At 48.1% G+C, this 23,000-nt stretch overlaps 2 protein-coding genes across 3 annotated transcripts in view; one reads left to right on the forward strand and one right to left on the reverse strand.

Annotated features, from left to right (window-relative positions):
- The window catches only part of COPRS (coordinator of PRMT5 and differentiation stimulator), a 415,601-nt gene that overhangs the window by 326,617 nt on the left and 65,984 nt on the right, over nucleotides 1-23,000 (reverse strand). The gene's annotated exons all lie outside the window — the stretch shown is intronic.
- Nucleotides 12,014-23,000, forward strand: part of ADAP2 (ArfGAP with dual PH domains 2) — a 39,094-nt gene continuing 28,107 nt past the window's right edge. Inside the window, exons 1-4 of one of the 2 annotated variants that reach the window (XM_050763829.1) lie at nucleotides 12,014-12,457; nucleotides 13,287-13,417; nucleotides 17,333-17,424; nucleotides 22,388-22,467. In XM_050763829.1, coding sequence (XP_050619786.1) covers nucleotides 12,364-12,457; nucleotides 13,287-13,417; nucleotides 17,333-17,424; nucleotides 22,388-22,467 — 397 coding nt within the window. In that variant the 5' untranslated portion in view covers nucleotides 12,014-12,363. The remainder of the gene's footprint in view (nucleotides 12,458-13,286; nucleotides 13,418-17,332; nucleotides 17,425-22,387; nucleotides 22,468-23,000) is intronic. The other variant, XM_050763830.1, reaches the window with a different exon arrangement.

The following is a 23,000-nucleotide window of genomic DNA, read 5'->3' on the forward strand; positions in this document are numbered from 1 at the left end:
GTTAAACCTGATTACAAGAATGTTCATAGCAGCACTATTTGTATTAGCCAAAACCTGGAGTATCTCAATGGCAGATTATTGTGTATATATTGAATAAATGTTTCACCCAGTAACATGGGTAGATCTCACAAACATAGTGTTGAGTGAAAGAAGCCACACAGCTATATATAAAGCACAAAAACAAGCCAGGTGCGGTGGCCCACGCCTGTAATCCTAGCACTTTGAGAGGCCAAGGCAGGCAGGTTGCCTGAGCTCAGGAGTTCAAGATCAGCCTGGGCAACATGGTGAAACCTGGACTCTACTAAAAATACAAAAAAATTAGCCAGGTATGGTGGTAGTCCCAGCTACTTGGGAGGCTGAGGCAGAAGAATTGCTTGAACCCAGGAGGTGGGGGTTGCAGTGAGCCGAGATTGAGATTGTGCCACTGCACTCCAGCCTGGTCGACAAAGTGCGACTCCGTCTCCAGGGGAAAAAAAAAACAGACTAAACGAATCTATCATGATAAACATGAGATTACCTTTGGGACTAGTCACTGAAGAGAGAATGGGAATGTTTTGGGATACTGGTTATCCTCTTTTTTTAAAAGCTCTGTATGCTAGTTAAACACGTGTGTGCACTTTGTAAAATTCATTAAGCTGCATGCTTGTGATTTGTGCACTTTTCTGTATTTGTTATACTTCAGTAAAAGATTACTTAAAAGTTTAATTCTTGGATGAGCATGGTGGCTCACGCCTCTAATCCTTGCACTTTGGGAGGCTAAGGTGGGAAAATTGCTTGAGACCAGGAGTTCGAGACCAGCCTGGGCAACATAGTGAGACACCGTCTCTACAGAAAAATTTAAAAATAGCCAGGTGTGGGCTGGGCATGGTGGCTCATACCTGTAATCCCAGCACTTTGGGAGACCAAGGCGGGCAGATCACGAGGTCAGGAGATCAAGACCATCCTGGCTGACATGGTGAAACCCCATCTCTATTAAAAATACAAAAAATTAGTCAGGCGTGGTGGCAGGCGCCTGTAGTCCCAGCTACTCAGGAGTCTGAGGCAGGAGAATGGCGTGAACCCGGGAGGTGGAGCTTGCAGTGAGCCAAGATTGCATCGCTGCACTCCAGCTTTGGTGATAAGAGCGATACTCCGTCTAAAAAAAAAAACAAAAAACAGGTGTGGTAGCACATGCCTGTAGTCCTACCTACTTGGGAGGCTGAGGTGAGAGGATACCTAAACCCAGGATTTGAGGTTATAGTGAGCCATGACTATGCCACTGCACTCTAGCCTGGGTGACAGAGTGAGACCCTGTTTCCAAAAATAAAAAGTAAAAAAGTTGTCTGGGGCTTGGTACAGTGGGTCACACCTGTAATCCCAGCACTTTGGGAGGCCAAGGTGGGCGGATCATTTGAGGCCAGGGTTTGAGACCAACCTGGCCAACATGGTGAAACACCGTCTCTACTAAAAATACAAAAATTACCCAGGCATGATGGTGCTCACCTGTAGTCCCAGCTACTCAGGAGGCTGAGGTGGGAGGATTGCTTGAGCCCAGGAGATGGAGGCTGTAGTGAACCAAGCCTCCAGCTTGGGTAATGGAGCAAGACCCTATCTCAAAAAAATAAAAATAAAATAAAATTAAAAAGTTGTCTTCAAATTATTTTGAATTAGATATGCATCAGATAAGGTTTGAATGTTTATTTAGTGACATAGTCTATTTAGTCCTCAAAGTCATTAATCACCTTATATACAGACTCTCGAGAAAAGGGCTGCTGATTCTTGAATGGATAATTTGGAGTAGGGAGCACGTGATGTATTTCTCTGACTGCTCCACCCGCAAATCTCAGGGATATTTTGTAAAGGAAAGATAATTGTCCTACTAATCTTCGTCTGGGAAAAGTTTTGGATTTTTTTCCTGCTTTTATGTTACATTTTTAAATTACTTTTTCCGTATTATACACAATTAAAATTATTAGGCAAATGATCAAAATAAAAGACCTCTCTCACAATTTGAGACCCAGAATCAGAAAACTTGGCTCATGCTCCAATGTTGCTACATATTTCCTATGTATCTCAGTTTATTTCCATAAGAATAGTTTTCTCTTTTGCAAGACAAAATTCAAAGTACCACTCTTACCAGGTTGTTGTGGAAATAAAATGATGTAAAATAAAAACTCTTATACAATGAGAGTCTCACTTTGACACAGAGTCTCACTCTGTCACCCAGGCTGGAGTGCAGTGACATCATATCAGCTTATTGCAAACTCTACCTCCCAGGTTCAAGCGATTCTCCTGCCTCAGCCTCCCAAGTAGCTGGGACTACAGGAGCCTGCCACAATGCCCCGGCTAATTTTTGTATTTTTAGTAGAGACAGGATTTTACCATATTGGCCAGGCTGGTCTTGAACTCCTGACCTTGTGATCCGCCCGCCTTGGCCTCCCAAAGTGCTGGGATTACAGGCATGACCCACGGTTCCTGGGCAAGAGATATTGTTAATTGGCAAATTGATTCTATATATTAAAATGAGGTGTGATTGGCCAGGTGCGGTGGCTTACGCCTGTAATCCCAGTACTTTGGAAGGCCGAGGTGGGTGCATCACCTGAGGTCAGGAGTTCGAGATCAGCCTGGCCAACATCGTGACTAAACATGTCTCTACTAAAAATACAAAAATCCCAGCACTTTGGGAGGCCGAGGCGGGCGGATCACAAGGTCAGGAGATCGAGACCACGGTGAAACCCCGTTTCTACTAAAAATACAAAAAATTAGCCAGGCGCGGTGGCGGGCGCCTGTAGTCCCAGCTACTTGGGAGGCTGAGGCTGGAGAATGGCGTGAACCCGGGAGGCGGAGCTTGCAGTGAGCCGAGATTGCGCCACTGCACTCCAGCCTGGGCGACAGAGCGAGACTCTGTCTCAAATAAAATAAAATAAAATAAAATAAAATAAAATAAAATAAAATAAAATAAAAATACAAAAATAAGCCAGGCATGGTGGCGCATGCCTGCAATTCCAGCTACTCCCGGAAGTTCAGGCAGGAGAATTGCTTGAACCCAGGAGGCGGAGATTGCAGTGAGCTGAGATCATGCCATTGCACTACAGCCTGGACCCCAGAGCAAGACTTTGTCTTAAAAAAAAAAAAAAAAAAAAAAAAGGCCGGGCGCGGTGGCTCAAGCACTTTGGGAGGCCGAGACGGGCGGATCACGAGGTCAGGAGATCGAGACCATCCTGGCTAACACGGTGAAACCCCGTCTCTATTAAGAAATACAAAAAACTAGCCGGGCGAGGTGGCGGGCGCCTGTAGTCCCAGCTACTTGGGAGGCTGAGGCCGGAGAATGGCGTGAACCCGAGAGGCGGAGCTTGCAGTGAGCTGAGATCCGGCCACTGCACTCCAGCCTGGGCGGCAGAGCGACACTCCGTCTCAAAAAAAAAAAAAAAAAAAAAAGTGTGATTGTCTAAGAGGAAAATACCCAGATGCTTGATAAGACAATCCCTTAGATGATTACTTTTAGGTATAACTAAAGAACTTTTGGATTTTGTGTTTTTATTTTTATTTACTTACTTATTTATTTATTTTTAATAGAAACAAGAGTTTTGCCATGTTGCCCAGGCTGGTCTGGAACTCCTGGGATCAAGAGATCCTCCCTCCCTGGTCTCCCAAAGTGCTGAGATCACAGGTATGAGCCACCATGCGCAGTCAAACTTTTGTATTTTTTTTTTTTTTTTTGAGACGGAGTCTCGCTCTGTCGCCCAGGCTGGAGTGCAGTGGCCGGATCTCAGCTCACTGCAAGCTCCGCCTCCCGGGTTTACGCCATTCTCCTGCCTCAGCCAGCCTCCCGAGTAGCTGGGACTACAGGCGCCCGCCACCTCGCCCGGCTAGTTTTTTGTATTTTTTTTAGTAGAGACGAGGTTTCACCGTGTTAACCAGGATGGTCTCGATCTTCTGACCTCGTGATCCGCCCGTCTCGGCCTCCCAAAGTGCTGGGATTACAGGCTTGAGCCACCGCGCCCGGCCAAACTTTTGTATTTTTAAACCCAGTTTTAAAATTCTAGTTCCATAAAGGAGCACCCCAGTGTTCAAATCCAATTTCCAACAGGTGTCACTCTAACCCCTTCAATTATAGTTGTGCCTAAACCTCTATAACTAACTTCTCATTTAGTGTTGCAGGTAATGATGTAAGATGCAAACAATTATCTTGGGTCTATTTAGGACCTCTTTTCTGGCTCTTCAGGTTTCACAAATGGATACTTCATCTCTCTGGATCTCTATTGGGTCATTGCATTTTCTTCAGAATGCAAACTCCTATAAACTCCTGGACTGCCTGTGTAATGGGGTCTCAACTCCACTCAGTTCACCACCATTGAAAACATTGTTACAAAATCCACATAACAAAAAATTCATAATTTTAGGATTCAATTCAGTGACATTTAGTACATTCACAATGTTGTGCAACTATCACCATTATCTAGTTCCAGATCTTTTTTTTTTTTTTTTTTTTTTTTTTTGAGACAGGGTCTCACTCAGTCGCCTAAGCTGGAGTACAGTGGCACGATCCACCTCCTGGGTACAAGTGATTCTCCTGCTTCAGCCACCCGAGTAGCTGGGATTATAGGCATGCGCTACCATGCCTTGCTAATTTTTGTGTTTTTAGTAGAGATGGGGTTTCACCACGTTGGCCAGGCTGGTCTCAAACTCCTGAGCTCAAGTGATCTGCCTGCCTCGGCCTCCTAAAGTGTTGGGATTACAGGTATGAGCCACCACGCCCAGCCCCAGTTCCAGAACATTTTTAATACCCTAAAAGGAAACCTCACCCATTACAGTCTCTCTCTAGTCCCTCTGCCCCCAACCCCACTCCCTCCAGCCCCTGGCAACCACTACTCTGCTTTCTGTCTCTACAGATTTGTCTGTTCTGGACATTTCATAAAACTGGATCAACCAAAAATTTTCAGGCCCAGCATTTGCTAGGCACCAAGGATACAAGGATGAATATGACAATCTGCTATTAACCAAATCACTGCTGACTGGGATAAAACAAGTTAAAAAAAAAAACCATAGTCCAAGGTGATGATTATTGTAATGGAAATATGAACATTTTGGGAACATAGCTCAGGGGGACGAGGGCAAGCTGGAAGAAGTAAGATTTTTTTGAGGAGTCTCACTCTGTCGCCCGGGCTGGAATGCAGTGAAGTAATCTCAGCCCACTGCAACCTCCACCTCCCGTGTTCAAGTGATTCTCATGCCTCAACCTCTCAAGTAGCTGGGACTACAGGCAACCGCCACCATGCCCAGCTAATTTTTCTATTTTTAGTAGAGACAGGGTCTCGCAATGTTGGCCAGGCTGGTCTCGAACTTCTGACCTCAGGTGATCAGTCCACTTTGACCTCCCAAAGTGTTGGGATTACAGGCGTGAGCCACTGCACCTGGTCAAAAGTAAGACTTGAATTTAGGCATGGAGGCAGGAGTTTGTTCCACCAACCAATGGAGGCTGGGCTGGAGGATGGTGTAGAGGAGAGAGCTGGGGTAGGAGGGGGGGCAGCATGAGCGAGATACAATGGCATGGAGTTGGATAGCTCTGTGTTCAAAGGATGTGGACAGAGCACACACCAAGCACATGGCAGGGCCTTTGCCCTGGTTGTTCCCTTCCCCTAGGACACTCCTCTCTCAGATCGCTGCTGGTTGGCTTGACCCCTTCCTGCAGATCTTTGCTTAAATGTTACCCGCTCAGAGAGGACTTCCTTGATCTCTCTATCAAAATAGCAACTTTCATTCCTCTCTATCCCCTCACTCTGTTCCTTTTTCTTTATAGCACGTATCACTCTTGCACTATATTGTATATATGTATATTTGTTTCTCTGTTCATTTCCTGTCTCCCTAACTTGAAGGTAAGCTCCACAAAGGCAGCTATTTCCCCAGCTATGTGGCCATATCTCAGCACCCATAACGGTATCTGGCACATAGTAGGTGCCCCACAAATAATGAATGAATGAGCAAACCCTGAGGCAGTACTGCAGTGGGGAGTCCCTTTGAGATCTGAGTGGTTCCAGTTGCTGAAGACAAGGTGATATTAAACACAGGTCAACTCAATCACCTTATTTACTCTGCATGGCTGCTTGTCAGCTGTTTCACTTGCCTTCAAAAGGAATTATTGCTTTCCTTCAAAAAGGAAAATACTTTGTGATCCCAAGTCCTCTCACTTTATTGATTATTATATTTTTACCGATCCTCATTTCTTTATTTATTTAGCAAACACTTGTTGAATCCCTGCTATGTGGCATGCAGGGATATAACAGAGAACACAACTGACCCAAGCCCTGTCCTCATGAGGTGTAGAAGTGTGACAGACCAGTAAACCAGCAAGCAATTACAGTAGAGTAGTAGAGTATAATGCTTGAAAATACAGTTTTTTTGTTTTAGTTTGTTTTGGTTTTTGAGACAGAGTCTCACTCTGTTGCCTAGGCTGGAGTGCAGTGGCATGACCTTGGCTCACTGCAACCTCTGCCTCCCAGGTTCAAGCGATTCTCCTGCCTCAGCCTCCCAAGTAGCTGGGATTACAGGCACACGCCACCATGCCCAGCTAATTTTCTTTGTATTTTTTTTTTTTTTCAGTGGAGACCAGGTTTCACCATGTTGGCCAGGCTGATCTCGAACTCCTAGCCTCAGGTGATCTGCCTGCCTCAAACTCCCAAATTTCTGGGATTACAGGCATAAGCCACCATGCCTGGCTTGTTTTTTGTTTGTTTGTTTGTTTTTGTTTTTGAGACCCCCATCTCTACTAAAAACACAAAAATTAGCCGGGTGTGGTGGCGTGCGCCTGTAGTCCCAGCTACTTGGGAGGCGGAGGCAAGAGAATCACTTGAACCAGGGAGGCAGAGGTTGCAGTGAGCCAAGATCATGCCACTGCACTATAGCCTGGGCGACACAGCAAGACTCAGTCTCAAAAAAAAAAAGGAAAGCAAAAATTGGGTATAAAGAGTTGTATGAAAAATGTGGTTCCAATCATATTTAAATATGCATAAAAGATCTGAAGGATATTCACAAAAATGTTCATGATGATCAGCAGCAGTATTATTAAAAAGCATAATGTTAGGGCCAGGCACGGTGTCTTACGCCTATAATCCCAGCGCTTTGGGAGGCTGAGGCCGGCAGATCACTTGAGGCCAAGAATTTGAGACCAGCCTGACCAACATGGTAAAACCTCATCTCTACTAAAAATACAAAAATTAGCTGGGTGTGGTGGCACATGCCTGTAATCCCAGCTATTTGGGAGGCTGAGGCACGAGAATTGCTTGAACCTGGGAAGCGGAGGCTGCAGTGAACCAAGATCGTACCACTGCACTCCAGTCTGGGAGACAGACAGAGACTCTCTCTCTGTCTCTCTCTCAAAAAAAAAAAAAAAAAAAAAAGAAACATAATGTTAGGTTGAACTTTATGACATTTCTATCGCCATTTTTGTAAGTTAATTTCATATGGTTCAACCTAATATATTGGTGAAAAGAGTCCGAGGCAAACTTGGATTCAAATCCCAGCTTCAGTATGCATGATTCAGTATACAACATCTCAGTTGTGTAACCCTGGACAAATGTACTTACCCTCTCTCTGAGCCACAGTAGTCTCATCTGTAAAATGGGCATAAACATAGTCTGTAACTCAGCGTTATGGCTAAAATTAAATGGAATAATGCAAGTAAGGGGTCTGGCACACTGCAATCCCAGAATAAATGGTGGCCATAATTGTGGGTGGTGGTTTTTTCTTTCTTTACTGTATTTTTCAAATTTCCTATAATATAGTTTTTTTTATTCTAAAACTAATAAACATAATTATTTAATTTTTTTGTTTGTTTTTGTTTTTTGAGATGGAGTCTTGCTCTGTCACCTAGGTTGGAGTGCAGTGGCACAATCTCGGTTCACTGCCACCTCTACCTCCTGGGTTCAAGCAATTCTCCTGCCTCAGCCTCCGAAGTAGCTAGGATTACAGGCACCCACCACCATGCCTGGCTGATATTTGTATTTTTAGTAGAGATAGAGTTTCACTATGTTGGCCATGCTGGTCTTGAACTCCTAACCTCAGGTGATTTGCCCACCTCAGCTTCCCAAAGTGCTGGGATTACAGGCGTGAACCACCATGCCCAGGCAATTATTTAATTTTCAAAGGAATTGTGCTCTATTCCCTGAAGATCTTGAGTGGGGATCTTGAGGCTGTTCCTGGGAATGTGGTTGAGGGCTTTTTTCCAGCCCTGCTGTGGCTTGGCTTGGCTGGACAAAGACAGTGACCTGAGAACAGGGCTAGAAGTTTCTGCTTGGTGGGACCCTGGGAGGTTTATTTACAAAGGACACTCTGTCCCACGGCCCAAACTGCTCCCTCACTCCAGCATCTGCTGTATTGATTGAACCCTTCAGAGAGGCTGCTTTGACCCATCCTGTCCCTCAAACCCTGGGTCACAGTGCTCAGTGTCCGCCTTGGTCATGACAGCCTTTGGCATGGTCCTCTTTACTTAGAAGCAGCTTCTGGGTCCTGAGCACAGAAGCTGAGCTCAATTTTCATAATGTCCAGTACCCAGGAGTGGGCTACAGAGTTTTGTTTTGTTTTTGCGACAGTCTTGCTTTGTTGCGCAGGCTGGAGTGCAATGGTGCGATTGTGGCTCACTGCAACCTCTGCCTCCTGGACTCAAGCGATCGTTCCACCTCAGCCTTCTGAGTAGCTGGGACTACAGGCATGCGCCACCACAGCCAGCTAATTTTGGTAATTTTTGTAGAGACAGGGTTTCACCGTGTTGCCCAGACTGGGACTACAGTTTCTGTTTAGGATGATGCAAAAGTTTTGGAAATAAATAGTGGAGGAAATATAGGGTACAAACTTTCAGTTGTAAGAATTCTGGGGATCGGCCGGGCGCGGTGGCTCAAGCCTGTAATCCCAGCACTTTGGGAGGCCAGGACGGGCGGATCACGAGGTCAGGAGATCGAGACCATCCTGGCTAACCGGGTGAAACCCCGTCTCTACTAAAAGTACAAAAAAACTAGCCGGGCGTGGTGGCGGGCGCCTGCAGTCCCAGCTACTCGGGAGGCTGAGGCAGGAGAATGGCGTAAACCCGGGAGGCGGAGCTTGCAGTGAGCTGAGATCCGGCCACTGTACTCCAGCCCGGGCGACAGAGCGAGACTCCGTCTCAAAAAAAAAAAAAAGGAAAGAATTCTGGGGATCTAAGGTGCAGTATGGATGGTGACGGATGTGTTCATTAATGCGATTGTGGGAATCATTGCACAATGTGCACATATGTCAAATCATGTACACATTGAATATATACAATCTTTTCTTTGTCAATTAAATATCTGTTAAAATAGTGGGGATAATTGCACAACATTGTGAATGTAATTGAATGCAATCGATGACATAGTATGTATACTTAGAAATGATGAAGATGGGTGGGGCATGGTGGCTCATGCCTGTAATCCCAAAGCTTTGGGAGACTGAGGTTGGAGGATTGTTTGAAGCCAGAAGTTGGAATCCAGCTTGGGCAACAAAGCAAGCCTCTATCTCTGTGAAAATAGAAAAATAAAAATTAGCCGGGTTTGGTGGTACGCTCCCATAGTCCCAGCTACTCAGGAGGCTGAAGCAGGAGGATCACTTGAGCCCAGGCATTCAAGGCTGCAGTGAGCTCTGATTGCACCACTGCACTCAAGTCTGAGTGACAAAGTGACACCCTTGTCCCTAAAGAAAAAAATGGTTAAAATGGCAACTTTTGTGTTAAGATTTTTTCACAATGTTTTAATTTATATTTTTCTTTCTTTTTTCTTTTCTTTCTTTCTTTTTTTTTTTTTTTTAGCAATCTTATTAACTGAACCACAATTTAAGTAAAAAAAGAAGAAAAAAAAAGTCCAGAATGCACTAAAAGGAGAAGGTTTCATGAAATCACCTGGGGCTGACTGAGCCACAGTAGGAGATCTGGATTTAGGCCCTGTTCCGCTTCTTATTTGGCTCCATGACCTTGGGTAACTTAACTCTTCTGAGGCTCAGCTTTCTCTTCTGCAAAGTGGCCTGATATGATGCTGCCCTCTGAGGGTGTCATGAAGCTCAAATATGATCAAAATGTGTGAAACTCTTTTGTAAAAAAAAAAAACTCAGTAATTGGTCATTAGCATTGTCCTACCACCACCATCAAAGAGAAAAAAAAAAAAGGGAAAAAAAATGAAAAAAAGGAAAAAAAAAAAGAAAAGAAAAGAAAGAAAGGAAAAGAAAAGAAAGCTTTATAAACAAACTACCAGAGTACATTGTGTTGCTCTGAGGATGCCTGAAATGCCACATTAAGGCTGTTCGATGGGAACCTCCAGAAATAAGGAAAGGAAGAGGAGAAACTAAAGGAATCTCTCAATCTCTGGCTCCTCACCATGAATGAGATATTATATTTTCTCTTGGATTAGCTATTTTTTTCTTTTTTTTTTTTAATTTCTAAAATTCAACCAGAGCCTACTTAGAACTGGGTTGGCTTTTGTGGGACCTGCAGGGAGGTGGCAGTGAGACTTAAGGTGTCAGAGGAGCACAGACTGGGGAAGGCTGGGGTGCCGAGGAAGCACCCCCAACATCACAATTTTGCCCCACTGTTGGGCAGAGGAGAAATGTCCTTAGCTTGTCTCCTCTTCCCCCTCTCTCCCTCTTTCCTCTGCCTTCATACCTTAAGTTGCCTTTCCCATCTTTCTCCTGGGAGTTTTATTTCTGTCCCTTTTTTCATCTAAAGCAACGGAAATGAATCATCTTTCAGCCTGTTTAATAAACAGCTCCATGGCCCCTGACCCCAGCTGACTCTCTCACTGGTTCCTCTGTGGCTGCTCCTGGGCTAGGCCTCACCCCCTCACAGGCAAGGCCCCCTCATGGCTGGCTATTCTTGGTAATGTTCTCCACCCTCCCTTCCCACTCAGTCCTGGCAGCTTGACCTCCTCCACCCCAGGGATGACGGGAATCACACACAGCATTCCAAGTGACAACTGCACGAGCTGCCCATAGGGGCAGGGGAAGCAAGGAGGCCACCATGTTTGGAGGGTTTCTTTGTGCCATCTCAATGACCCTATTAGTGGATCTTACAGTCTTCATTTTACAGTTGAGGGTTCGGAGGCTCAGAGAAGTGAAGGAACTTGCCCAGAGACGAACAGTTGGGAAATGTGGAAATGAAGGAGTCGACGTTTAAAGCCTGAATTTCTGGATTCCTGAATTCATTCCATTACACCATACTGCTGTGCGTGTGTGTGCACGTGTGTGCTTGTGCCCGCATGTATGTTGAATGGGAGTGTGGGCAGGTCAGCTAGAACATCAGCTGCAATTCACCAGGATGGAAACCTGATTTTATGCTGAAGGTTAACACCTGTCTATCAGATGCATAATACACAGATGCATTAAGCCATATGCCTATGATAGACAGGTATTAACCTACAGAGGAGATGGCAAGTATGTGCAGTATGTATTTCACCAGGAGGCCCATGAGTCACTGAAGATGATGTCAAGGATTAACAAAGATGGGGGAGAGGGAAAGAGGATTAATGAAATGCTGGAATTTAAGACCACCTATACCCTGCCTTAGCCTCACCGTGATGGAACTTCACAGGTTAAAGTGCCTGGCTGTGTCCACCTTGGTGAAACCACACTTTTTTGGTGAACAAAATCATGCGACTATTAGTTGGACTTCTAAAAATGTGCAGGTATCATTTATAGGAGCTATATGGAATACAGACATAAAACTGCGGACGTCAAACTCCCTGGTGTAGGCATGTGTATGTGTCTGGGTTCAGAGAGTGGAATTAACACAAGTATATAAATAACCGTGATGCAAGGTAGATAGAAAGTGCTCAGAGCCAAAAGAAATTGACAGATACTACAACAGTATTCTTGGAGGCCCAGAGGCTAGAGAGATTACTCCAGGCTGGGTATCACAGAGGGCTTCCTGAGGAGGTTGCATTTGCATATAAATACGTCTCCAAATAGATGTAAGATCTTACATTAACAGAACGTTTTAACAGAAGTTAGATTCTGGTTTCCAAGAAGCGCTGAGATGCAGACATATGCCCTTGTTCCTCTTTCCTAGACGTGGAAACTGAGACCCAGAGAGGTTGAATAGGTTGTGCACAGTCTCGCAGCTACCAAGTGACAAGCCACGATTTGATCTCGGGCCAGTGTGTTAGACTCCAAGTTGCGTGCTCCTGTCCCTCCCCGCGCGTCGGCGGAGCTCGGGGCCGGACTGGACCCGCCGAGGGAGGGGCGGACAGTCCTGACGGGGCGGGGCGGGGCGGGGCGGGGCGGGGCTGGCGGCCTCCAGGACCTGGCTGAGGCGCTGCGACCGGGTCCCTCTCCACCTGCCGGGCCGAGCGCACGGGCCATGGGCTGAGCCCCGCTGAGCCCGCCGGGCCGGCCATGGGCGACCGCGAGCCCAACAAGAAGCGGCTGCTGGAGCTGCTGCGGGCGCCGGACACAGGCAACGCGTACTGCGCCGACTGCGGGGCGGCAGGTAAGGGCGCGGCAGCGCGGGCAGCGCGAGACCCCCGGCCGGACCCCTGGCCCACCCGACTCCTCCCCTCCGCACCACCGGGTCCAGCCCTCGGCCCCCGCTGGACCCAGACGTGCGACCTGCGGGCCCGGACCCCTCCCACCCACGTCGTGAACCTCTCACCCGAGCCCCGAGGGCCTTCTCCGCACCCGGCCCCGGCCCCTCCGAGCCCAGGCTCGGCTCCCCTTGCGGGACCAGACGCGGATCTTCCCACGTGCTTGGACCCCGACACGACAGCCGGCAGCCGGGAGCCCTGCTGGTCCCGCTCTCTTCCCTGGCCAGGCACCCGACCACCTGGGTCCGGGCTCTCCGTGTCTGCGCTCCCAGGCGCGCCCCCAGCCCTCAGACTCAGACATCCCAGCTAGAGCTAGAGGTCGGGCCCAGGCCCCCTATCGTCCTGTACCCCCTGCCCGCTCCCGGACGCCCCCCGAAGGACTCCCCAGCGCCCCACCCCGCTGACGCCGAGGGCCCCCTGACTCAGCCTCCCAACCTGCAGCTCCGCGCCGAGTCCCGCGGTGTGCCCCCCGCGCCCTTCTCTCGGTTCCCTCTGAGTCCCGTCACTTCCACGTCGCGCCACCTCAGACTCTCTCCCCGCACCCTGGACTGCTTCCAGGATCTTCACCCCGGTCGCCGCGCAGCGGCCGGTGGTCTAACCAGAAAGTGTCAGGCTGGCCGCTTAGTTCGCCTTAGGTGGGAGAAGGGGCACCCGCCTGCCCCAGCGCCCCAAGCCCAGCCCTGGTTTCTTCGCCGCGCTTTCCGCTCAGCTCCTCTCCTACCTCTCCCCCTGCAGATCCCGACTGGGCCTCTTACAAGCTGGGGATCTTCATCTGTCTCAACTGCTGCGGTGTCCACCGTAACTTCCCTGACATCAGCAGAGTTAAATCCGTGCGTCTTGACTTCTGGGACGACAGTATTGTGGAGGTAGAAAGGCATGCCCGTGGAGAGCCGTGGAACTGCGGAGCTGGAGTGGAGCCAATGGGCAGGGGGCTCCCGTTCTACAGAGGGGGAAACTGAGACCCAGAGAGGGGCAAATCTAGCCAGAGGAAACACAGCCTATAAGATGGCAGCTTAGACAGAGGCCCTGAGTTCAAATTCTGGCTCCATCATGTGCTGACTTTTTTTTTCTTTTTTTTTTTTGAGACGGAGTTTTGCTGTGTTGTCCAGGCTGGAGTGCAGTGGAGCAATCTTGGCTGCCTGCAACTGCCGCCTCCCGGGTTCAAGTAATTCTCCTGCCTCAGCTTCTCAAGCAGCTGGGATTACAGGCGCGTGCCACCACGCCCGGCTAATTTTTTTGTATTTAGTAGAGACGAGGTTTCACCATGTTGGTCATGCTGGTCTGGAACTCCTGACCTCAGGTGATCCACCACCCCGGCCTCCCAAAGTGCAGGGATTACAGGCCTGAGCCACTGCTCCTGGCCATCATTTGCTTACCTATAAACTGGGAGGCCCTGAGCTAGGCACTTAGACCTAGCTGTGGACCCTCAGTTTCCACATCTGTATTCAAGGGATACCACCATTTCTCTTTTTTTTCTTTCTTCCTTTTTTTTTTTTTTTTTTTTTTTTTTTTTTTTTGACGGAGTTTTGCTTTTGTCGCCCAGGCTGGAGTGCAATGGCGCAATCTCGGCTCAATGCAACCTCTGCCTCTGGGGTTCAAGCAATTCTCCTGCCTCAGCCCCCTGAGTAGCTGGGATTACAGGCACCCACCACCACGCCCAGCTAATTTTTGTATTAATTTTTAGTAGAGATGGGGGTTTTGCCATGTTGGTCAGGCTGGTCTCGAACTCCTGACCTTGAGTAATCCACCCACCTCGGCCTCCCAAAGTGCTGGGATTACAGGCATGAGCCACTGCGCCTGGCCACCACCACCAATTTCACAACACTGCTGTGAAGATGATTGTAGGCTCAGTCCAGACACAAAAAAAGTAGTCAGTTAACAGTTGCTGTTGGACGAGTGTGGTGGCTCACACCTATAATCCCAGCATTTTGGAGGCTGAGGCTGGTTGATCGCTTGAGCCCAGAAGTTCAAGGGCAGCCTGGGCAACATGGTGAAACCTTGTCTTTACAAAAAATATAAAAACTAGCTGGGTGTGGTGGCATGTGCCTGTCATCCCAGATACTTGGGAGGCTGGGGTGGGAACATCACCTGAGCCTATAAGGGTGTGGCTGCAATAAGCCAGGATCGCACCACTGCACTCCAGCCTGGGTGAGAGTGAGACCCTGCCTCAAAACAAACAAACAAACAAAAAAGTTATGATTAGTGAAGTCTTGCACTGGGGGAAGGGAAATAACCTGATTTGTGGTCTAAAGTCCTCCTCCTTTCCCCCTAGGCAGAAAGAGGACCACTTTGCTCTTCTGCCCTCTGGGGGTGGAAGATACCCTCACCCTGCATGGGAATTCCATTTTGGTCCGAAAACCTCCAGAGAGCAGGCAGTTTTGCACTGTGCGGGCTGGCTGAGGGTTTCCAGGACTATTGGGGAAGCAGGCTGATGTTTACTGAGTGCCCACTCTGTGCCAGGTACTGTGCTAGACAGCACTGGACTGGAGGCTTTAGTGTGACCTTACTATGTACTGGGTCTTGGGAGAGAACAATGAACAAGATAAGGTCCCTGGCCATACAGAGCTTACATTCTAGTGTGGGAGAAAGGCTGGAAACCAGTAAACCAGCACATAAACCTGAAGGATTTTATTTGCACCTTATAACTCCCATGTTATATTTTCTTTTTTCTTTCTTTCTTTTTTTTTTTTTCGAGACGGAATTTCACTCTTGTTGCCCAGGCTGGAGTGCAATGGTGCGATCTTGGCTCACTGCAACCTCTGCCTCTGGGGTTCAAGTGATTGTTGTGCCTCAGTCTCCCGAGTAGCTAGGATTATAGGCATGCACCACCACACTTGGCTAATTTTGTATTTTTCGTAGAATTTTTACTAGAGACAGGGTTTCACCCTGTTGGTCAGTCTGGTCTCAAACTCATGACCTTAGGTGATCCGCCTGCTTTGGCCTCCCAAAGTGCTGGGATTACAGGCATGAGCCACCGCGCCCAGCATTTTGTTTTGTTTTGTTTTGTTTTGTTTTTTGAGATGGCGTCTCACTCTGTCACCCAGGCTGGAGTGCAGTGCGTGGCTCAATCTCAGCTCACTGCAATCTCCACCTCCTTGGTTCAAGCGATTCTCCTGCCTCAGCCTCCTGAGTAGCTGGGATTACAGGCGCCTGCCACCATGCCCAGCTAATGTTTTGTATTTTTAGTAGAGATGGGGTTTCACCATGTTGACCAGGCTGGTCTCAAACTCCTGACCTGAGGTGATCGACCTGCCTCAGCCTCCCAAAGTGCTGGGATTACAGGTGTGAGCCACAGCACCCAACTCCCTGTTATATTTTCTTCTTCTTCCTCCTCCTCCTCCTCCTTCTTCTCTTTCTCTTTCTTTCTTTTCTTTCTTTCTTTCTTTCTTTCTTTCTTTCTTTCTTTCTTTCTTTCTTTCTTTCTTTCTTCTTTCTTTCTTTCTTTCTTTTTCTTTCTTTCTTTCTCTCTCTTTCTTTCTCTTTCTTTCTTTCTTTCTTTCTTTCTCTCTCTCTTTCTTTCTTTTTTCTTTTTTTCTTTTTTTCTTTTTTTTTTTTGAGATGGAGTCTTACTCACTCTGTTGCCCAGGTTGGAGTGCAGTGGTGTGATCTTGGCTCACTGCAACCTCCTCCTCCCAGGTTCAAGCAATTCTTGTGCCTCAGCCTCCCAAATAGCTAGGATTACAGGTGTGCACCACCACACCTGGCTAATTTATTTATTTATTTGAGACAGAATCTCGGCTTGAGGGCAGCGACATGCCTAGGCTTGAGGGCAGTGCCACAGTTTTGGCTCATTGCAACCTCTGCCTCCCAGGTTCAAGCAAGTATCCTGCCTCACCCTTCTGTGTCCTGGCTAATTTTTGTAATTTTTTAGTAGAGACAAGGTTTCACCATGTTGGTCAGGCTAGTCTCAAACTGCTGACCTCAAGTGATCCCCAGCCTTGGCCTCCCACAGTGCTGGGATTACAGGTGTGAGCCACTCTACCTGGCCGTTTTCTTCATTTTTACAGGTGAGATTCTCAGGGTCACTTATCAAATAAATGGCAGTCAGGATTTGAATCCTGCTCTGTTGGGATCCAAAGCTGGCGATACAGCCTAGCAGCCCCTGCAGAGGAAAAGAGGAGCAATGCTCCTCTCCTGCAAAGGAGATGCCCAAGCCATGTGAATTAAACACCTGGTGTTTCTTCCCACTTCTGCCCTCATACTAGCTATGCCACTGCTGCCAGGGTCACTTTTGGTGCATCAGCCTCTGGGTCTCTTGGGTGCCAAAGGGCCCTACTAATCATCCTGACCTATGCACTCTGTGAACCCAGCACCCACTTCTTCCATCCTCCAGGTACATTTATCTCCTGTAGACTTTCAGGGCTGCTATGGGTCCTAGCCATCTGTGGAAGGCATGATAGGAAGAATGTGAGCTTTGGAGTCAGGTCTGGGTTCAAATCCCAGTTCTCCACTTATAGCTGTGTTTCCTTGAACAAGTAACCGAACCTGTCTGAGCCTCAGTTGACTCATCTGTAAAATGGGTACAGTGATATGAAAACGGCTGAGAGGACCCAGTGAGCTGATGTGTGAGCACTGTGGAGTCCTGCCCATATGAGGCATGGTTATATCTGCCCGTGATTGTTACAGGCTGGGGCTTCCCGGCAGTATGGATGACCAAGCCCAGTGGGACATCTCCTTCTTGGAGGCAGTTTCTTCTGACTCAGCCTAAGTCAGCAGCCTCATAGTTTCATTTCACGTTTTTTCAAGGTCTAATATTACCTCAAGTTGCTGTTGTCTTGCAGTTTATGACCCACAATGGGAACCTCCGTGTGAAGGCCAAGTTCGAAGCCAGAGTCCCAGCTTTCTACTATATCCCCCAGGCCAACGACTGCCTGTGAGTGGGTGATTCCTTAGGGACTGGGTGAGGGGGCTGTCCTGGTTCCACCTCCTCCCCCTCTCCATCTTTGATGTCTTCATCTGTGGTGGTCTCTTCTATGGGCCTGGTGCGCAGGTAGATGCAGGAAAGCACTGGATACCATCACAAAGAGCACATAGGAAGACTGATATAAGCCTCTTTCTGCCTCTATTGCTTGGGCGTGTCTCTTCCTTTCTCTGGGTCTCAGTTTCCACAGCTCTTAAATGGAGGATTTTTCTCTATGATCTCTATGATTTTTCTCTATGATCTCTGCCGGTGACATTCTTATAGCTTACAGATGGTGGCTAACTTGGTAGAGGGGATAAACACTAATATCTTACTAGACCAAGTGTGTTTCAGCTACTTTCTTTAGAGAAATATGTCTAGGGCTGGTCAGGCACGGTGGCTCAAGCCTGTAATCCCAGCACTTTGGGAGGCCGAGGCGGGCGGATCACAAGATCAGGGGATAGAGACCATCCTGGCTAACACGGTGAAACCCTGTCTCTACTAAAAATACAAAAAAATTTTAGCTGGGTGTGGTGGCGGGCGCCCATAGTCCCAGCTACTGGGAGGCTGAGGCAGGAGAATAGTGTGAACCCAGGAGGCAGAGCTTGCAGTGAGCCGAGATAGCACCACTGCACTCCAGTCTGGGCAACACAGCGAGACCCCGTCTCAAAAAAAAAAAAAAAAAAAGGTGAGAAATATGTCCAGGGCTCTACCACCTCAGCTCGGGTTGGCTCTGAACAACTTGCCTGAGCTGCAGATCCCTAAATAATAACCAAAAAATAAGAATAATAGCCATGCACAATGGCCAGTGCCTGTAATCCTAGCACTTTGGGAGGCCGAGGTAGGAGGATCGCTTGAAGACAGGAGTTCAATGCCAGCCTGAGCAACATAACAAGACCCTGTCTCTACAAAAAATAAAATAAAATAAACTTAGCCGGGGCATAGTGGCACGTGCCTATAGTCTGAGCTACTAAGAAGACTGAGGTAGGGGGATTGCTTGAGCCCAGATTGCAGTGAGCTAGGATCACATATGTCACTGCCCTCTAGTATGAGTGACAGAGTGAGACCTAGCATTAAAAAAAAAAAAAAAAAAAGTAGCTACTGGCTGGATGCAGTGGCTCATGCCTGTAGTCCCAGCTACTTGGGAGGCTAAGGCACGAGAATTGTTTGAACCCGGGGGCAGAGGGTGCATTGAGCCAAGATCGCTCCACTGCACTCCAGCCTGGGCAACAGAACAAGACTCTGTCTCAGGAAAAAAAAAAAAAAAAAGGCCAGGTGTGGTGGCTCACGCCTGTAATCCCAGCACTTTGGGAGGCCAAGGCGGGCGGATCGCTTGAGGCCAGGAGTTCAAGACCAGCCTGGCCAACATAGTGAAACCCCGTCTCTACTAAAAATAAAAAAATTAACTGGGCATGGTGGTGTGTGCCTATAGTCCTAGCTACTCGGGAGGCTAAGGCAGGAGAATCGCTTGAATTCGGGAGATGGAGGTTGCAGTGAGCAGAGATCACTCCACTGCCCTCTAGCTTGGGCAACAGAGTAAGACTTTGTCTCAAAAGAAAAAAAAGCTACTAATATTATTGAGCTTTGCTTAAGTACTAGGTCCTGTGCAAAATGCTTATGTGCATGTGTTTGTTTAATTCTCTCAACAACCCTACAAGTACTGCTATTATCCTTATGCTATAGATGAAAAAACCTGAGGTTTGTGGAGGCAGAACTGGTCTAGCCTGTCTGACACCAGGGCCTGGGTGACTGTGTCATGGCATTGGGAGAATTCAATATAAGAGGGGCACTTTGAAGCAGCAAGAGGGTTCAGGTCCCCTGGAGGTGAGGGTTAGTGTGGTACTGGTACCTAGTCGCCCTGGACCTCTGCAGATCTGACTGCCTGAGCCTGAGACTCCTTCCCAGGGACTTAGACTCGCCACCAGGGCTGCTAGACAGTGCCTTGTGTAAATGGGGAGAAGGAATCCCTTTAGGCTGACCCAGCCTCATAGGGGGTATGTCTGGCAAACAGAAAGCAGCTGCATTTCAGCTGCCGAGCCTCAGCAAGGTGCTTTTGGGCAGCACACAGACTATATAGCCATACCTAGTGGTCTTGTAATTTCTCAGTGCTTAGACAATTAAGAGCTAGTAACGTACTCTGGAGTGGCTGGAGAAGAACAGCTTTCTACCTGGAAGACCTCAGTTTTGTTTCCCAGCTCTACTGTGACCTAGCTGTGAGGACGTGGGCAAGTCAGCAAATCTCTCTGATTGTCGACATCCTCATCTCTGAAATGTAGACAATGATGCCTGCATCATAGCATAGTTGTAGAGATTACATGAGATAACTTACACAGAACCTTTCACATGCCACCCGACACACTGGTTTGAATCCATTTCACCGTGTCTGCTTCAGAATGCTACCTGTCCATGGCCAGTTTTGGGGTGTGCTGGTTCAACTTGAGAGGGCCTGTCTCATCTTGGCTCGCTGCTGCCACTCTGCCCTTTGCTCCAACCGCTCAGTAAACACCTGCTCTGTGCTAGGCTTCCTGCCGGCACTACACAGACATTACTCGCCATGACTCCAGCAGCAGCCCTGCACTTTAACCCTTTTTATCTGAGTACTAATGGCCACCTCCAGGACCAAGATGGGTGGCCCTTGGTCTCCATTCCTTCTCTCAGCTCTGATCTGGTGTCCAGGTTTCCACCCTCATGGTGGGCCAGGTGATTCTCCTCAATGATCTGTGGGCTGTGCACTAGGAAGGACTCTCTCGCTTTCTTTTCTCTCTTTCTCTCTTTCTTTCTTTCTTCCTATATAGAGACAAGGTTTCACTCTGTTGCCCAGGCTGGAGTTCAGTGGCACAATCATGGCTCACTGTAGCCCCGACCTCCTCGGCTCAAGTGCTCCTCCCACCTCAACCACCCAAGTAGCCAGGACTACAGGTGCATGCCACCACGCCCGGTTAATTTTTGTATTTTTGTTTGTTTTTATTTTTGTAGAGATGAGGTTTCATCATGTTGCCCAGGCTGGTCTCAAACTCCTGAGCTGAGCTCAAGCCATCTGCCTGCCTTGGCCTCCCAAAGTGCTGGGATTACAGGCATGAGTTACCATGCCCAGCCTGGACTCTTGATTATAAGTATCAGAAACTTTATTTATTTATGTATTTATTTATTTTTGAGACAAAGTCTTGCTCTTTCACCCAGGCTGGAGTGCAGTAGCACAGTCTCAGCTTACTGCAACCTCTGCCTTGTGGGTTCAAGCGATTCTCCTGTGTCAGCTTCCCAAGTAGCTGGGATTACAGGCACGTGCCACCATGCCCAGCTAATTTTTATATTTTTGGTAGAGCCGGGGTTTCACTATGTTGGCCAGGCTGGTCTTGAACTCCTGACCTCAAGTGATCTGCCTGCCTTGGCCTCCCAAAGTGCTGGGATTACAAGTGTGAGCCACTGCACCTGGCCAGAAACCCAATTTAAACCAGCATAAGAAAAAGATGATTTTATGGGTTCTGGGGATGAGACTACCAGAAGGACAGTGGTGGAGCTGGCCTCAGGAAGGACCGAGCCAGGAGCTCAAACACCTTCAGGTCTCTCACACTGTCTCTGGCTCTCTTCCCTCCTTCTCTCAGCCAGGCTTCCTTCACACAGCTGGCAGCAAGGCCACAAGCAGGTGCCAGGCTATACCTTCCAGCGTGGCTCTGGAGAAAGCTCCATCAGTGTCTCCTTCACTTTTGACCCTGTCGGTCCACACAGCCCAGAGCAGCAAAGAGCTCTGACCTATGAGGTTGGGCCAGATGCCCAGCTCTAGTCATTCTTGTGGTTATGGGGTAAGGTCATATACACCTTGGAACATTTCCCTGGAAAAAGTGAGCGGGAACCAAACAATGAACATAACTCCACTCTCGGCTGCATGATTTTTCTGCAGGACTCGTGGATGACAATTTCTGATTGAGGTCACATTAAACACCTACTATGTGCTGAGTAGGTGCTAGGCCCTTTATATACATTTAAACCTCTCAACAACCCGGAGGGCTAAGTGAGTATAACAATAGTGGCCCATTCCCCAAATTCAGAGGAGTTGGGTAACTTGCTCATGGTCACATGGTGGATAAATGATAGAGTGAGACCAGGTCGCAGGTGGTCAGATCCTAAGATGACTGCTCTGTCCAGTGTATCCTGCCCAGACTTCATGGGCAGGCACAGGAAGAGGCTCCTGGACTCTCCTGCCGAAGCTCATGAACACGCAGCGGGAGCAGGCGGTGTCGATGGTCCAGGGGAGCCAGTATCTGTTTCATTGACCTAGAGAGCTGACACTGGGGTTGGAACAGCTCAGTGGTTCTCAAATAGCCCACTGGGAGAAATAATTCCCCCAGAGGACATTTGGCAATGCCTGAAGACATTTTTGGGTACCACAGCTGGGGAGGGGTTCTACTGGCATCCAACGGGTGGAGGCCAGAAATGCTGCTAAACATTCTATGGAGCATGGGGCAACCCACAGGACAGCACAACAAGGAATTCTCCAACCCCGAATATTAATAGTACGGAGACTGAGGAATCCTAGGTAGCTGGAGCAGGCAGTGCGGCACTGCTGTGATGTACCCACCCTCAACTGCAAGGTCTTGGAAAAGAATGCATCAGTCCAGGCATGATGGTAATCCCAGCACTTTGGGAGGCTAAGGCAGGAGGATCGCTTGAGCCCTGGAGTACAAGACCAGCTTAGGCAATATAGGGAGACCCCCATCTCTACAAAAATTTAAAAATTAGCCGGGTGTGGTGGTGCATGCTTGTGTTCCCAGCTACTTAAGAGGCTGAGGTGGGAGGATCGCCTGGGCCTAGGAGGTCTAGGCTACAGTGAGCCATGATCACACCACTGCACTCCAGCCTGGGCAACAGAGTGAGACCCTGTATCAAAAAAAAAAGAGAATGCATCAAACGCAGCTGACCACAGGCTCTCTCTTTTTAGGGTCTTAAAGGAACAATGGATTCGAGCTAAGTATGAGAGACGGGAATTTATGGCTGATGGGGAAACCATCTCACTCCCAGGTAAAGTTATTTCCATCATCTTTTGAAATCTATGTTTTAATGAGCTCTAGAAAGACAAAGTGCCTCAATATTAGGAGCAGGATCCATCCAAGAGATGCCTGCTGTTCTCACTCTGGCCGCAGAGGCCAAAGGGTGGGTTCTTCTGACTTTGAAATAACAACACATCAGCTCATGGGGCTTTATGCTCTGAGTAGCAGAGAAGCATATTTGTCTCAGGTCTTTGCAGGGTCACAAGTGTGTACAGACTCTTTTTTTTTTTTGAGACAGGGTCTTACTCTGTTGTCCAGCTTGGAGTGCAGTGGCACGATCACAGCTCACTGCAGCTTCAGTCTCCCAGGCTCACATGATCCTCCCATCTCAGCCTCCCAACTAGCTGGGTCTACAGGCACATGCCACCATACCTGGAAAATTATTGTGGGTATTTTTTTTTTTTGGTAGAGATGGGGTTTCACCATGTTGCCTAAGCTGGTCTTGAACTCCTGAACTCAAGTGATCCTCCCACTTTGGCCTCCCAAAGTGCTGAGATTACAGGC

Source organism: Macaca thibetana, chromosome 16 (genome assembly GCF_024542745.1).
Source record: "Macaca thibetana thibetana isolate TM-01 chromosome 16, ASM2454274v1, whole genome shotgun sequence".
Lineage (NCBI taxonomy): Eukaryota > Metazoa > Chordata > Mammalia > Primates > Cercopithecidae > Macaca > Macaca thibetana.